Source organism: Zalophus californianus, chromosome 10, assembly GCF_009762305.2.
Source record: "Zalophus californianus isolate mZalCal1 chromosome 10, mZalCal1.pri.v2, whole genome shotgun sequence".
Classification (NCBI taxonomy): Eukaryota; Metazoa; Chordata; class Mammalia; order Carnivora; family Otariidae; genus Zalophus; species Zalophus californianus.
Genome location: NC_045604.1, coordinates 69,671,639 through 69,688,580, shown reverse-complemented (window position 1 = coordinate 69,688,580; position 16,942 = coordinate 69,671,639). Strand labels below are relative to the sequence as shown.

Genomic DNA, 16,942 nt, shown 5'->3' with positions numbered 1-16,942 from the left:
GCCCACGCTGCCCCGCCCACGACGCCCGACCGCCCCACGAACCCCGCCCACAGCCGTCTCCAATTCCTCCCAGGGCACCCCGCTAGCCCCGCCCACAACAGTCTCCTGTTCCTCCCAGAACGCCCTGCCCACGACGCCCGACTGGCCTACCAACCCCGCCCACAGCGGTCTCCTGTTCCGCCCAGGACGCCCCGCTAGCCCCGCCCACAACTTCCTCTTGGTTCCTCCCGGGACGCCCCGCCCACGGCACTCGACCGCCCCACGAACCCCGCCCACAGCTGCCTCTGGGTCTTCCCTGGACGCCCCGCCCACAGCCCCCTCCTGTTCCTCCAGTGACGCTCCTCCCAGGGCGGCCCACCGCCTGCTAGCCACGCCCATAGCGGCCCTAGCTCCTCCTAGGATTTTCTGTTCACCGCTACCGCGCCGCGTGCTGAGACTGGAGTTCGGTCGCGGTGCGCGCAGGCGCGTGGGGCGGGTGGGTCCCTAAGGAAAGTCTTCCCCTCACGCGGCCAACCCCAGTGCCAGTTCCTAAAATGACCTGTTTCATGACCGATTAAGAAAGTCAGGGCACTTCATTGGTGTCGTCACGTGGAGGCACAGGTAGCAACAAGTGCTATGAATCCAGGATCAGGGCATCGTTTATAAAGATGTCAAAAAGGGGGTGCCTGGGTGGCTCAGTCATTAAGCGTCTGCCTTCGGCTCAGGTCATGATCCCAGCGTCCTGGGATCGAGCCCCACATTGGGCTCCCTGCTTGGCGGGCAGCTTGCTTCTCCCTCTCCCATTCCCCCTGCTTGTGTTCCTGCTCTCATTATCTCTGTCAAATGAATAAATAAATAAATAATCTTAAAGATGTCAAAAAGTAGAGTAAGTGAGGACCAAGGCGGCTGCAGCAGGTGTAATGATATGCAATGTCCAGTACCCATGACAAGGGACCAGGGACACACCCGAGGACTGGGGTGAGGTGTGATGTGTGTAGTGACAACATGAAAACAAGTGGACACAGGCAGCTCCTGTCAGTCTCCACCATATGAAGCCATGAAAGGCCCTCTGCCCTGGCGGTGGTTTTAGCGGGCCCCATAATCACCCCCTTTTGCCATTCTCAAGTCCTGCCCAAGGCAGGCAGCTCCTCATGCAGCATGATCAGATGAATGGGGGCTAAAGCAGCACCAGCTCCGGGACTCAGCTTGGATTCTCCCACATTTTGGGCTGTAGGTCTTTGGACCTCTGCCTGTCTGATACATTCAACAAAGTTATTGATCCCCTACTGGTGTGTGAGAGTAAGCTTTATTTGTACTCTCAAACTCTTACAACTTTGCATAAAGTCCTACCTCAGAGATGGCAAAAACTATGATCCACCCCCCTACACAACACAGCGAATTTTAATGTTCCACCCCCCTTTGGGGGAAGGGAGGTTACACTACACACTTTTGGAGATGCCCCAAAGGTTATCTGGCACTTTGGTACAGAAAGGATTTGGTCCGATTTCTTATTGGCTTAGGATACTAAAAGGCACATAAAGTTGGTTGCTCAACCCCTCTGGGCTGGGGTGGGGCAGAAGGTAGACAGGAAGGTGGTCTGGGACAGAAGGGAGGACCATGGGTGTGGGCTCAAGTTCTGGACGACAGAGGTAGTTGATCTTGGGTGGCTGCTGGGGTAGGTGAAGGCAGCCTGAGTGCTCAGGGTGGGTAGATGCTTCTCTGGTGGCCTTCGTCTGCCCAGTCCACCAGCTCACTGCTCTGAAACCATAGCTGGATCTCCCTCTGGGCACCCTCCACGGAGTCGCTGGCATGGATGATGTTCCTGTGCCAAATGATAGGCAGCAAAGGTAAGGCACAGACTTCAGTGTGCACCTTGGGGGTCCCGGGAGCTATCTGCTAATCCCCCACCATCAAGAAGAGCAAGCCCGGCATTGGGCAGAGGAGAAAGCAAGAACAGGACTGGAAGACTGGTTCCAGCCTGATCTTGGCCTTTTACCCACAACCTCATGACCTGCCCAGACCGTTTCTGGGAGCCTCATGTTCCCACCAGTTGTCCCGTGCCAACCCCTCAGGGTGTCTGGCAAGACAGAGTCAGGTAATAGGAAATGATGGCAGAGTACACACACAATGATTAGAGAATGCTTTATCACCTCCTGTGTGTGACATCCCAGCATGGACAATCTCTTGTGGCTTTACTGTGGCCCAGCAAGATGCCCAGGTCCTGTGGATCTGCCTTAGGAGCAGACTACCACCCCACACTCAGGCCCTCCTCAACCCTAATGAGCTGGCCCATCAGCTCCAGTGGCTTGAGTGTGTCAGGGCCCCCAGACCTGCTGATGTGGACGCTGAAGTCCCCCCTGATGGTGCCAGGGGCAGCCTCAGCTGAGTTGGTGTGTCCTACCATGGCCCTTGAGGAGCAGACCACGTTGGGGCCTTCCCAGACCTGCAGCACAGAGATAAAAGAGGATGGGAGAGGTGGGGATCACCAAGGACTCAGCAGCTCTGGGCTCAGCCCAGGGCCCTCCACCCTTTCCACCGCCCCTGCCTGCCATACCATGGCCACCACGGGGCCGGAGGTCATGTAGCTGATGAGGGCTGGGTAGAAGGGCTTCCTCTGCAGGTCATGGTAGTGCTCAGCAAGGACTCTCTCTGGCGCCTGGGTGGCATTGGGGCAAGGGGTGAGAGGAGCCCCTGGAGCCGCTGGGCACTGGGGCAGTGATCATGGTGTCCTGACCTCAGGGCACTTGGCAAGTAACACCTACATGGGCTGGCACACCAGCAGATACCTCCCCACCCCTCCTTCTACTGCCAATACCAGGATACTCCTCCTGATACAGGGCTGAGATATGAAGGGCTGAGGTCCATGAGAAGCCCCCCACCCCCAGTCCCCTCAAGGACACCCACAGGTCGAGAGCCCAGGTACCTGCAGCATCTTCATCCCCACCAGCTTGAAGCCCCTCCTCTCAAAGCGCTGGATCACATCCCCAACAAGCCGCCGCTGCACCCCATCTGGCTTCACTGCAACCAGGGTCCGCTCCCGGGTCCAGGAGGACCCTCCTTTAGAAGAAGGGGAATCAGGTGCCTCGCCCTTCACATCTCCCTGAACCTGGATGCCCCTGCCACAGCCCAGGGGTCACCAGAGCAGCCGTGGAGGGGAGAAGTGCAGGGTCCACAGCCAACAAAGGCCCAGCATGACTCTGCCTTTCAGGGACCAACAGGGTAGTGGGCCCCCTGGTGCATCCAGTCTGTCAGGAGGGGCCATGGCTCCTCCCATGATGGATCCAGTGTCCCTGAGAAGGCATCTTCAAGAGCTGGGGAGGCACAGCTGGGCTCAGTGGCCACACAGAGGCCCAAAGAGGCCACACTGGAAAGAGTGCATGTTGTTGGCCTTGCTTTCCACTTCTGTCCTCGCCATCTGAACTCCCAGCCTGCCCCATGAGGGAGGACCCAAAGCTCATCTTGTGGGTCTGAGGTGAAGGAACGGCAGGGAGCCAGGGAGTAGTGGGGTCCACTCTCCCCACCAGGTGGGCCACACACAGCAGGACGCAAAGGAGCTAAGGACTGAGAAGCAGGGTAGAGGGGCACCTGCCTGCAGGTGGGGAGACTCTAGAAGGCTCCTCCACTTAAAACCTCCTTGACCAGATGAGCTCTGTGCTGCTGGAGGGTTTCAAGGCAAGCGGCTTCCAGACCCAAGTACAGGACTGAGCCCTGGCCCAGTCCGTCTGTCCTCTAGGGGACACTGCCAGCAAGACAGGAGGCACCATCACCCCTTACAGCCCCAGGCCACAGAGTTACACCAACCCTTAGCCCTGGGTCCAGGGCCAAACGTGCTTTTGAGAGGAGCCTACACCCTGGATGTCCTGCCAAGTCCTGCTCAGGTGGAGAGCAGAACCGGAAGACAAATGATAGAGCCCGGGCAGGCCACTGTCCCCGGGGGTGTCTGCAGCTGCCCTTTCCCAACCCCATAAGGTGCGCGGGACCTGGACAGCAGGCTGTGGGCGCCCACCACTTCACTTCAGGGCTGAACAAAGCCCAGCGCAGGAAGCCCCCGGGGGCTGGTTTGTGCCCCTAAAGCCCAGTGCCTAGGGGAATCTCCGTGCAGCCTGGCCTGCTGCCAGCTGGCCTGTCCCTCAGAAGATAGCAGTTCACTCCCTCCTGCGCTGGGAACACCAAGACATCTGGCTCTCAGGGAGCGCCCTGTGGGCCGCAGTTAGGGCGAGAACCGGCTACAGACACCGGCCCTAGGACCGCAAACGGAGTTAGGGCCTGGAGAAAGCACCCCGAGGGCGCCGGCCCCGTGGGGAGTGTTCACCTGCTCCAAATGTTCCCCCCACCCCCAGAAGCCCCAGTCCGCTGGGACCCTCACCACTGCCTACTGTGGCCACCAGGCCTCCGGCTCTGGAGCCCTCAGGGGCCCCCTGCCCCCGAGCAACCTGGGGCGGTGGGCGGATCGGAGTGGGGGGCAGTGAGAGGTGGGGAAAGACGTGCAGGGTGCCCCCGGCCCGCCCGGCGAGAACCCGAGGCCATCTACAGAGTCAGGCAGCCACGGGGTCGCACGCGCGCCAACAAAGGCCGGGCTACGCCCCCCCCGCCCGCCTCCCTCCTCCGCCGGTCGCGGGCCACTCACCCGAGCTGGGGCGTGCGAGCAGGCTCGGGCTCGGGGCCCGCGGGCCGCTCAGCAGCCCCGGCAGCGCCGCGCGCCCCAAGAGGCCGCCCATGACCCTCGGCCCGAGGGCCGCTGGCTGAGCGCAGAAAGAGCGCGAGCGACTGAGCCCCGAGGGAGAAAGGGCGGAGCGGAGGGAGAGGGAGGGGCAAGAGAAGGGGTGGGAGGGGCGGAGGGAGAGGGAGGGGCGAGAGAAGGGGAGGGCGGGGGCGGAGGGAGGGGGAGGGAAGGGGTGGGAGGGGCGGAGGGAGAAGGAGGGGAGCGAGAAGGGGGCGGGGGCGGAGGGGGGAGAGAAGGGGTGGGGGCGGAGGGAGGGGGAGGGAAAGGGAGGGCGGGGGCGTAGGGAGAGGGAGGGGCGAGAGAAGGGGAGGGCGGGGAGGAGGGAAGGGGTGGGCGGTGCCGGGAGGAAATGGGTGGGCAGGGCGGAGGGAGAGGGTGGGGCGAGAGAGAAGGGGAGGGCGGGTGGAAGGAGGGGGAGGGAGGGGGGAGGGAGGGGGAGGGAAGGGGTGGGCGGGATTAAGAAACAGGTACCCCAGTACGATACCGTTGGGATAGTAATGGTGGTCGGCTACTGTAATAAATAGGAGATCTACTAGATGTTGTTAGGTAATGAGTTTTTGAAAAATCGTATATGCTTTTTGATGCAGTTGTGAATGGTATTGTTTTCTTAATTCCATTTTTTAAAAAGATTTTATTTATTAATGTGACAGAGAGAGACACAGCGAGAGAGAGGGAACACAAGCAGGGGGAGTGGGAGAGAGAGAAGCAGGCTTCCCGCAGAGCACAGAGCCCGATGTGGGGCTCGATCCCAGGACACTGGGATCAAGACCTGAGCCGAAGGCAGACGCTCAATGACTGAGCCACCCAGGCGCCCCCTTAATTTTATTTTAGACTGTTCACTGAAAGTGTATAAAAATACAATTGAGGGCGCCTGGGTGGCTCAGTTGGTTAAGCGACTGCCTTCGGCTCAGGTCATGATCCTGGAGTCCCGGGATCGAGTCCCACATCGGGCTCCCTGCTCGGTAGGGAGTCTGCTTCTCCCTCTGACCCTACCCCCTCTTGGGCTCTCTCTCTCTCTCTCTCACTCTCTCTCTCTCTCAAATAAATAAATAAAATCTTTAAAAAAAATACAATTGAGTTTTGTGTGTTAATCTTGTATCCTGCAGCTTTGCTGAACTCATTTATTAGTTCCAGTAGTTTTTTAGTGGATTCCTTAGGATTTATTATGTATGAAATTATGTCATATGGGCATAGAGATTGTTATTTCTTCCTTCCCAATCTGGATGCCTTTTATTTTTTTTAAAGATTTTTATTGATTTATTTGACAGAGAGAGAGCAAGCACACAAGCTGGGGGAACGACAGGGAGAGGGAGAAGCAGGCTCCCCACTGAGCGGAGAGGCTGATGTGCGGGACTTGATCCCAGGATCCCAGGATCATGACCTGAGCCAAAGGCAGACGTTTAACTGATTGAACCACCCAGGCACCCAATAGCCCGTTAGTTTATAAGAAAAATTGGGTTTATTCAAGAATAGCCGGGGTACCTGGGTGGCTCAGTCGTTAAGCGTCTGCCTTTGGCTGAGGTCATGATCTCTCTCGGCTCAGGTCATGATCTCAGGGTCCTGGGATTGAGCCCCTCATCGGGCTCCTTGCTCAGTGGGAAACCTGCTTCTCCCTCTCCCACTCCCCCTGCTTGTGTTCCCTCTCTCGCTCTCTCTCTCTCTGTCAAATAAATAAATAAAATCTTTAAAAAAAAAAAGAATAACAGAGAATTGGGACATCTGGCTGGCTCAGTCCATGGAGCCCATGACTCTTGACCTCAGGTCATGAGTTCAAGCCCCACATCAGGTGTAGAGATTACCAGAAAAATAAATCAAAACTTAAAAAAGAAAAGAATAACAGAGAATTGGAATTTGAGGTATGCAAGCTAAGGCAAAACCTTAGGCAAGTCCAACAAACAAAGGAGAAGAGCTTTATCTTATGGAGATGGTGGAGGAAGTTAGGAGGTGTTGTTTTGAACAAAAAGTCCATTGGAGAAAAAACAAGAGTACAGGGTGATGAGGGTTTCTTTTTGACTGAGTTGCAGGGGTGACTGATTTCTTATAGCAGCTTCAATGTACACCTTTCCCTATTGGGGCTTGTAACTGATGATTCTTTCTTGTTGATGATTCTTCTGTTGAGGTCCATAAATGACACTTCTGTTGGAGTCTGCAACTGAAAATTCCTCCCGTAACTGATGGTGAGTGATGGGCTCCCCCTTTCTAACCTCCTGACCTCACTTTAGTGAGGTTTCCCTTTATGAATTTTTTAAAAAGATTTATTTATTTATTTGAGAGAGAGTAGCACGAGCGGGGGCGGAGGGGCAGAGGGAGAGAGAGGAAAGAAGCAGATTCCCCGCTGAGCCCCCCAGCCCCCCACCCCAATACGGGTCTTGAAATCATGACCTGAGCTGAAACCCTTAACAGACTGAACCACCCCAGGTGCCCCCCTTTATTAATTTTTATAAGCCTTTTTTCATTCTTAGTATAGACATTTACAGTTATAAATGTCCCTCTAAACACTTTCACTGTATTTTATAAGTTTTTATATGTGTGCCTCGTTTTCATTCATCTTAAGGTATTTTCTGATTTCTCTTTTGATTTCTTATACTCTGAAAATTACAAATCATTGTTGAAAGAAATTAAAGAAGATTTAAATAAATGGGGAAAATCCCATGTTCATGGTTTGGAAGACTTAACATTGTCAAGGTCACAATAAAGTGATCTAGATGTACACAGAAATAAATTTCAGGGTGCTTGGTGGCTTAGTCAGTTAAGTGTCCAACTCTTGGTTTCAGCTCAGGTCCTGATCTCAGGGTTGTGGGATCACATCGGGCTCTGCGCTCAGGGTGAAGTTGGCTTGAGATTCACTCTCCCTTTGCCACTTCCCCGGCTTATGCACACAAGTGTTCTCTCTCTCTCTCTAAAATAAAATGAATAAGTAAAATCTTTAAAAAAGAAAGAATGAAAGAAGTTTCAGGCAGATGAGAGACTGACATATGAAAGGCAAATCTAGAAAGCTTTTAGAAGATGGGAAAATATATTCACAGCTTTCTGTGAGGAAGAATTTCTTTAGGCACAATAAACACTAATTATGAAGGAAAAGATTGACAAAGTCAACTCCATTAAAATTAAGAACATCACAAAAAACACAATGAAGATATCAGACGAGCCAAAATTCAAACACTGACAACACCAAATGCTAACAAGCGTGAGGAGCAACAGGAACTCTCATTCACTACTGGTGAGAATGCAAAATGGTGCAGCCACTCTGGAAGACAGTTTGGGGCAGTTTCTTAGAAAACTAAATGTATGATCCAGCAATCATGCTCCATGGTGCTTATTCAAATGAGGTGAAAACGTAAGTACAAAAAAATCTGCACATATATATTTATAGCAGCTTTATTCACAACTGCCAAACTTGGAAGCAACCAAGACATCCTTCAGCAGGTGCATGGATAAACAATCTCTGGTGCATCCCTACAATGGGCTATTATTCAGTAATTACAAATATAAGCTATCAAGCACAAAAAAGACATGGAGGAAAATTAAATGCATATTACTAAATGAAAGAAGCCTATCTGAAAAGGCTACATGACATTCTGGAAAAGCAAAGCTAGGGGGACAGTAAAAAAAAAAAATCAGGGATTGTTAGGGGTTGGGGGAGTAGGAGGGGTGTGGGCAGATTTTTAAGGTAGCAAAACTATTCTGTATGATACTACAATTGCAGATAGCTGTCATTATACGTTTGTCAAATCCAGAATGTACAACAGGGAGTGAACCCTAGGGAACACTATGGACATTGGCAAATAATATTGTTAATGTAGCTTCATTGATTGTAACAAATGTAGCATATGATCTAGTGTGGGATGTTGATAGTGATTGAGGCTGTGCATGTTTGGGGGCAAGGGTATATGGGAACTCCATACTTTCTGCTTAATTTTGCTGTGAACCTGAAACTTCTCTAAAAAAATAAAATCTACTCAAAAACACACACAAACCATAAGAAAGAAGAAAAAAGACAATCACAGAATGGGAAAGAGTGTTTCTAGCACCCAAAACCTATAGAAGTCTAGGGTCTTTTTTTTTTTAAGATTTTATTTATTTATTGGAGAGAGAGACAGCGAGAGAGGGAACACAAGAAGGGGGAGTGGGAGAGGGAGAAGCAGGCTTCCCACTGAGCAGGGAGCCCGATGCGGAGCTCCATCCCAGGACACTGGGATCATGACCTGAGCCGAAGGCAGACACTTAACAATTGAGCCACCCAGGCGCCCCCAAGTCTAGTGTCTTATTACCAGAAATCAGTGAGTAAAAGCCCGATAACTCAGTAGTACATGCGACAAATACTTGAAGATTCTCTTCTCCAGAGAAATCCAAACAGCCAAGAAACACACAAAGGTGCTCAGCCTCAGGACCAATCAGAGAAATGCAAGGAAAGCCACAGTAAAAATCTCAAAGTCTGGGGCTCCTGTGTGGCTCAGTTGGTTGAGCTTCTGACTCCTGATTTCAGATCAGGTGATGATCTCACGGTTGTGGGATGGAGCCCCACATCGGGCTCTGCACTCAGCGGGAGTCCACTTGAGATTCTCTCTTTCCCTATGCCCCTCCCCCCACTCGCTCGCTCTCTCTCTCTCAAAGTAAAAAATAAAATCCTTAAAAAAAATTTCAAAGTCTAAAAAATTCCAAATATTAACGAGATTGTGGACCATTGAAATTCATGTACGGCCAGTTAGAATCTCAATTGACAAAACCCACTTTGGTAAACAGTTTGGTATTATCAAGAAAGTGAAAAATCAACCTACAAAATGGAAGGAAATATTGGCAAGTCCTATATCTCAGAAGGGTCTTTTTTTTTTCCAGATTTTATTTATTTATTTTTGTCAGAGAGACAACACAAGCAGGGGAAGTGGCAGGTAGAGGGAAAGTCAGCTCCCCGCTGAGCAAGGAGCCCGATGTGGAACTCCATCCCAGAACCCTGGGATAGTGACCTGAGCTGAAGGCAGATGCTCATCTGACTGAGCCACACAGACATCCCAAGGGGCTTTTTTTTTTTTTAAGATTTTATTTATTTGACAGAGAGAGACACAGTGAGAGAGAACACAAGCAGGGGAGTGGGAGAGGGAGAAGCAGGCTTCCCACAGAGCAGGGAGCCCGGTGTGGGGCTCGATCCCAGGACCCTGGGATCATGATCTGAGCTGAAGGCAGACGCTTAATGACTGAGCCACCCAGGTGCCCCACAAGGGGCTTTTTTTTTTTTAAGATTTTATTTATTTATTTGAGAGAGAGAGACAGAAAGCTAAGACAAGCAGGGGGAGGAGCTCAGAGGCAGAGGGAGAAGCAGGCTCCCTGCTGAGCAGGGGCTGGATCCCAGGATCATGACCCAAGCTGAAGGCCAATGCTTAACTGGGCACCCTAGGGGATGTCACTCTCAAGACTTACCAAAAGATATAAATGTAGTGATCCGAAGGGGCACCTGCAGCCCAATGTTTATAGCAGCAATGTCCACAATAGCCAGACTATGGAAAGAGCCCAGATGTCCCTCACCAGATGAATGGATAAAGAAGATGTGGCATGTATATACACAATGGAATATTACAAAACCATCAAAAGAATGAAATCCGGCCATTTGCAACGACGTGGATGGAACTAGAGGGCATTATGCTAAGCAAAATAAGTCAATCAGAGAAAAACAATTATCATATGATCTCACTGATATGCGGAATTTAAGCAAAAAGGTGGAGGATCATAGGGGAAGAGAGGAAAAAATGAAACAAGAAGAAACCAGAGAGGGAGATAAACCATAAGAGACTCTTAACTCTAGGAAACAAACTGAGGGCTGCTGGAGAGTAGGGGGGTGGAGGGATGGGGTAACTGGGTGACAGACATTGGGGAGGGCACGTGATGTAATGAGCACTGGGTGTTATATAAGACTGATGAATCACAGACGGGTACCCCTGAAATGAATAATACATTACATGTTAATTAATTGAATTTAAATTTTTTAAAAATCCTCAAAAACAAAACAAAACAAAAAAACCCACTTGCTTACCAAAGACCCTGAACGAGGACTTCTGCTCCTCCATTCTGACCTCAGATTTTCTAGCTTGGTTCTTGGCTCTGGTGGAGGACCCTGAGGGCAAAGCATCCCCTGGTGGGAACCATAACCACCCCCTGACTGTAAGGACTGCCCTGAGCCAGCGAGACCCTGACCACCCAGTGACTGACCCCAAGACAATGATCAGTTTGACTTTCACTGCCCACCAGCTCGTACCCACCCACCGTTACCCCACATTTTGTTTATATAGACCTGGAAGCAATTTCGGCACTTTGCAGACAGTGTTTGAGACGCTAGTCTACTGTCCTCGCCGTGTTGACATCCCTGAAACAATCCATTTCTTGTTTCACCACCACTCATTTCTCTGTCTTTGGATTTTGTCAGCAGCGAGTGGCGGAGCTGGTCTGTTTGGGACTCCCCGAGTCAGGTGCTCTTGCTCCCCGCACCCTGGCTACATCCCCTACAACCCGAGCTGCTTCAGCTCCTTTCTTGCTCTCGCTTGCTTGCTCTCTGTCTCTCTTCCGGCCTGAGAGCCCTCCCTGGAGGAGGGGCCTGCTGCCCTGTTGTGGGCAGTCCTATGACCACGGCCAAGGAACTGATGTCTCTGGCCAACAGCCGTGAGGACTTGAGGGCTGCCAACAGTGATAAATACCTAAGTCAAAGACCAAGGAGGGAGGAGGAGGTGTGAGCAGTCTCACCCTCACCGGTACGGGGGAGTCGGATGCTCTTATGATCCAGGCAGCTCTCCTGGCCCTCAGAGGCTCATTCTCAGCCCTCTTCCCAGCAGCGCTCTCCTTCCAGGCTTAGCCTGTCCAGTTTCAGTGTTGGGGTGTCAGTCTGACCGACGATGAAGTGCTGTGTGGAATTAGGGATGAGCACAACTTTGGACTTCTGGAACTTTCCTGTGCACGAGCTGGTGGTCTTCGTACAATGTACTTGGAGAGACCCTGCCCTGCAGGGTGGGAAGGAGGGTGGCAGGAGAACCAGATCCTAACCCCAACCCTGCTCCTGTGAGCCTCACTTTCCCATCAGTAAAAGAGGGCATTGCCTGGAAGAACTGGGTTCTCCCAGCTGCAGTTTGTTTCGTTTGTTTGCTTTGTTTTGTTGGGGGGGTGGGCAGAAGGAGAGGGAGAAAGAGAATTCAAACTTTGGATACCCGTGGAATTTTCTGTCCTGTGTTGCAGGAAATGGTGGCCCTGGGGCTCCAAAGCTGCCACGCCCCGGCACCTGCTAGCCTGCAGCCAGGAGCGGCTCCCGGGTCTGGTGTTCGCTCATTTCCAGGCACGTCACTGTTAAAGGACTTCTGATTTAGTTCCATCCTGGTCAGAAAAACATGTTCTGTATCACTTAAATTCCTTTCAGTTTATCAAGAATTGTTTTATGGCCCAGCAGTGATCTATTTTGGGGGGACTTGGAAAGAATGTCCACTCCGCAGTGGTTGGATGCAGTCCTCTACAAACACAATGAGTTCACGCTTGCTGACAGTGTGGTTTAAATCCTTTGTCTTTCCTCATTTTCTCTCTAGCATGTTCCGTCAACTGCCATGACAGAGCCATCAGATCTCCCCCCCCTCATCATGTGCAAATGCCTCTTTCTTTGTCTCATTCTGCCAATTTTTACTTCATGTAATCTCAAGCTCTCTTAGTAGGTGTATACACATGCTTCTTCCTTATGAATGGACCTTCTCATCACTATAAAATATTTTTGCGTATGTTTGATCGTAATCTTTCCTTTGAAGTCTACCTTATCTGATAAAAATAGAGATACTCCAGTTCCTCATGCTCATTATCACATGATTTATCTTTGTCCATCCATTTACTTTTAACGCATCCATGTCTTTATAGTTGAACTGAATCATTTCTAGATAGGCCGGTCTTGCTTTTTTAATTTATTTATTTTTAAAATTCAGTTTGACAATCTCTGCCTTTTTTTTAGGATTTATTTATTTATTATTTTAGAGAGAGAGAGTGAGCGGAAATGGAGGGGCAGAGGGAGAGGAGAGAGAAACTCAAGCAGACTTTGCACTGAGCGCGGAGCCCGACGGGGGTGGGGGTTCCGAGACCCTGAGATCATGACCTGAGCCAAAACGAAGAGTAGGGTGCTCAACCGATTGAGCCACCCAGGTGCCCCTCTGACTTTCTTTTTTAATTGAAGTATAGTTAGCACGTTACATTAGTTTCAGTGTTGATTCAACAATTCCATACATGACTCAATACGTGAGTATTCACCATGATGAGTATAGTCGCCGTCTGTCACCATACATTATCACGGAATTATCGACTATGTTCCCCATGCTGTACTTTTCATCTCTGTGACTTCTTGATTTTATAACTGGAAGGTACAACCTTCATCCCCTTTATTTCACCCATCCCTCTACTAACCTCGCCTCTGGCAACCCCTGGGTTGTTCTTGGTATTTAAGAGTCTGTTGTTTTGTCTCTTTCTTCTTCGATGGTTCATTTGTTTTGTTTCTCAAATTCCACATATGAGTACAATCCTATAGCAATTGTCTTTTCCTGACTGACATATTTCACTTAGCATTTTATCCTCGAGGTCCGTCCATGAAGTCACAAATGGCAAGATCCCATTCTTTTTTATGGTTGAGTAATATTCCATTCTATATAAATACCACCTCTTCTATATCCATTCATCTATGTTGTTGTTTTTTAATAAGCTGTACACCCAATGTGGGGCTTGAACTCACTACCCTGAGATCAAAAGTGGCACATACCTCCAGCTGAGCCATCTACGTGCCCCTATTTTGTTTATTCTTTTTTTTTAAGATTTTATTTATTTATTTGACAGACAGAGACACAGCGAGAGAGGGAACACAAGCAGGGGGAGCGGGAGAGGGAGAAGCAGACCTCCCGCCGAGCGGGGAGCCCGATGCGGGGCTTGATCCCAGGACCCTGGGATCATGACCTGAGCCGAAGGCAGACGCCTAACGATTGAGCCACCCAGGTGCCCTATTTTGTTTATTCTTAAAGGATGTTTTTGCTAGATATAGAATTGTGGGTTGATGAGAGTTTTTTTTTTTTCCCCCAGCACTTGATGACATTCCACTGACTTCTGGCCTCCATTGTTTCTGACTTCTGGGAAGTTAGAAATCATTCAAACTGCTGTCCCCTTGAACATCATTTTTCTCTGGCTGCTTTCAAAATCTTCTGCTCAAGTATGGTTTTCAGTAGTTGTGCTTGGGTGTGGTTTTCTTTGTATGGATTCTTTTTGTGGTCACTGAGCTATTTGAATCTGTAATGTTTTTCACCAAATCTGAGAATTTTTGGCTACTAATTCTTCAGATATTTTTGTCTGCCTCCTTCTCTGTTTCCAGTCCTCTTGGGACTCCTATTTTATTTTATTTTTTAAATACTTATTTATTTGAGGGTGCCTTGGTGACTCAGATGGTGAAGCGTCTGCCTTCAGCTCAGGTTATGATCCTGGGGTCCTGGGATCGTGTCCTGCATCGCACTCCCTGCTCCTTGTGGAGCCTGCTTCTCCCTCAGCCTCTCTCTCTCTCTCTCTCTCTCTCTCTGCCTGTCTCTCATGAATAAATAAATAAAATCTTTAAAAAAAAAGACTTATTTATTTGAGAGGGGGGAGGGGCAGAGGGAGAGAGAAACTCGAACACATTCTGTACTGAGCTTGGAGCCTGATGCAGGGCTCAATCTCACAACCCTGAGATCACATCCTGAGCCAAAACCGATAGTCGGATGCTTAGCCAACTGTGCCACCCAAGTGCCCCAGGACTCCAATTTCAGACATGTTAGCCCTCTGTTTGTCCCTGCTCGGGCTGCTTCAGGGAGGAGACAGGAAAAATGGGCTCCTCCCCTTAGGACAGGCCCCTAATAGCCTCTCCAGCATCTGCCAGCTCAGGCTAACTGGTAAGAGCTGCCAATGAGAGCCTTCAAACCAGAGCACAACTCTTGGGTCCTCCTGCCCTAGCATGCATCTTATGCCCCTGTCACCCTCTGCACCTACCCCTTAGAAGGGGGCCAGGAATTTGCTCTGGTCACCATGCTCCAGGGCATTTGGATCTTATCCTGGGCTCACAGTAGGTGAAGAGCCTGAGGGTACTGCTCCTACCCTTCATCTGCTGGTTCGTGAGTGTTCAACACCCAGGACAGGAAGCATTCATTTGCCCAGATAAAATGGGGATAAGAACCACACGCTGAATGTAAAGGGAAAAAAAAAAAGGCTAACTTTCATTTATACATAATTTAAGAATATGTACTTCCTACTTTTTTGGTTGAAAAATGACTTTTCCTGGGGCGTCTGCGTGGCTCAGTCGGTTAAGCGTCTGCCTTCGGCTCAGGTCATGATTCCAGGGTCCTGGGATTGAGTCCCGCATCGGGCTCCCTGCTCAGCGGGGAGCCCGCTTCTCCCTTTCCCGCTCCCCCTGTTGTGTTCTCTCTTTCTCTCTCTCTCTCTCAAATAAATAAATAAAATCTTTTTGAAAAAAAGAAAAAAAGATGGGGCGCCTGGGTGGCTCAGTCGTTAAGCATCTGCCTTCGGCTCAGGTCATGATCCCAGGGTCCTGGGATCGAGCCCCACATCGGGCTACTTGCTCGGCGGGAAGCCTGCTTCTCCCTCTCCCACTCTCCCTGCTTGTGTTCCTTCTCTCACTGTGTCTCTCTCTGTCAAATAAATAAATAAAATCTTTAAAAAAAATAAAATAAAAAACAAAAAAGGAATTCTTTAAAAGAAAAACAAGAAAAAAGAGAGAAATGACTTTTCCTTTATGAAATGATAATAATAGTAATTGGACTTAAAAAATGACAATTTTATTTTGGTAAAATAAAGATTAAAAAACCTTATGTTGCTTCCAAAACTCCTGGGTAAGACATTCCTATGAAACCCAAATTTCTGAGGATCCTGGTCCAGTTTATGCCAATAAGTTGGGGCATGGGGACAAAGAGGAAGAAGAAAGTCTGCATCTCCCCCTGCCCCCTCCCCAGACCACAGAAGGCATGACCCAACTCCTTCCTACAGGAAACCTGCAGTGGGGTGGTGTGACAGGAGGCCATGAGCGCACAGAGCGGGGAGCTCCTTCCAACCTGGGATCTTCACAAGGCTTCCCATACAAGAGGCACTTGGAGGAGCCTGTGTGAGTTATGGAAGCCAGGTAGGATGGAAAGGAGTAGCCATGGTGTCTGAAGACCTCAAGCATTCCACAGGTTGTGCAGGGCTGAACACCTGCCTCTTCCTCTACTGTGTGGGTCCTGAGGCCTTGGAGTTCTTCCTCTGATGAGTTGAGTAAAATTGGATCATAGGTGTTTTTTTTTCTTTTGTAATTGTGAAATTTTTATCCAAAACAAACACAATAATGTGGGCCGGACATAGGCTGCGTGTAGAGAAATTATCTGCCCTGTCCACCGCTCCGTCTTCCCCTCTGTGTGAGTGGACCGCAGTCCACTGGGTCCACACCCACAGAGCTGGTGGGAGGATCTGAGAACATTCCAGTTTAGAAATGGAATGTATCCATGTTATCCAGCAACTGGATTTCTCCACTTTATCGGTACCCCTGCAGAAGACCCATAGACCTGTCTAGAAGCTGTGTAGAAATTCATGGTACATATCCTAATTTCTTTGTAGATTTCCGGGGTTCCTGCAACTACACAGGCACTGGGCCCATTCCCTGTGTGTCTGTCCTTAGGCTCCCGGGTTTGTTACATTTTAGGTTGCCACAGTGACCTTGAAAAGGTTGAGGCTGTTTGCATTCCCATGGGCACGGTGTGAGGCACCTGTTCCCTGCATCTGGAGAGGGCTGGGCTTCTGACCTACGTCCTGTTGTGTTAAAATCACACCAGCACTTGAATTTTCACCAGGACGACTGAGCAGTGTGGCTCATGGGCTCACGCCCACCACTGGCGTCTTCCCACACCTTCACTTGTGATTGCCTGAGTCTATTTTTCTTTTGGGTTGCCTTGGTTTCAATGTGTAAATTTCCTTTGTAAGTATAATAACCCATTATCATATGCACAGCACATGTATTCTCCCATTTGTCTTTTGACTTGATGATGACTTTTTTTAAAGATTTTATTTATTTATTAGACAGAGAGAGTGTGCGCACAAGCAGGGGGAGCAGGAGAGGGAGAAGCAGGCTCCCAGGTAAGCAGGGAGCCCCATGCAGGACAGGATCCCAGGTCCCTGGGATCATGACCTGAGCCCAAGGCAGACCCTTAACAGACTGAGCCACCCAGGCGCCCCTGA

At 50.0% G+C, this 16,942-nt stretch overlaps 1 protein-coding gene across 1 annotated transcript; it reads right to left on the bottom strand.

The window, feature by feature from the left end:
• Positions 1 to 1,266: 1,266 nt before the first annotated feature.
• Positions 1,267 to 4,756, bottom strand: NME4 (NME/NM23 nucleoside diphosphate kinase 4). The gene is made up of 5 exons (XM_027612085.1): positions 4,607 to 4,756; positions 2,903 to 3,036; positions 2,534 to 2,635; positions 2,310 to 2,422; positions 1,267 to 1,801 (listed from the first exon to the last, which is right to left on the bottom strand). The coding sequence occupies exons 1-5, from the start codon at positions 4,695 to 4,697 to the stop codon at positions 1,678 to 1,680; spliced, it is 564 nt and encodes a 187-aa protein (XP_027467886.1). The 5' UTR covers positions 4,698 to 4,756; the 3' UTR covers positions 1,267 to 1,677.
• Positions 4,757 to 16,942: the final 12,186 nt, after the last annotated feature.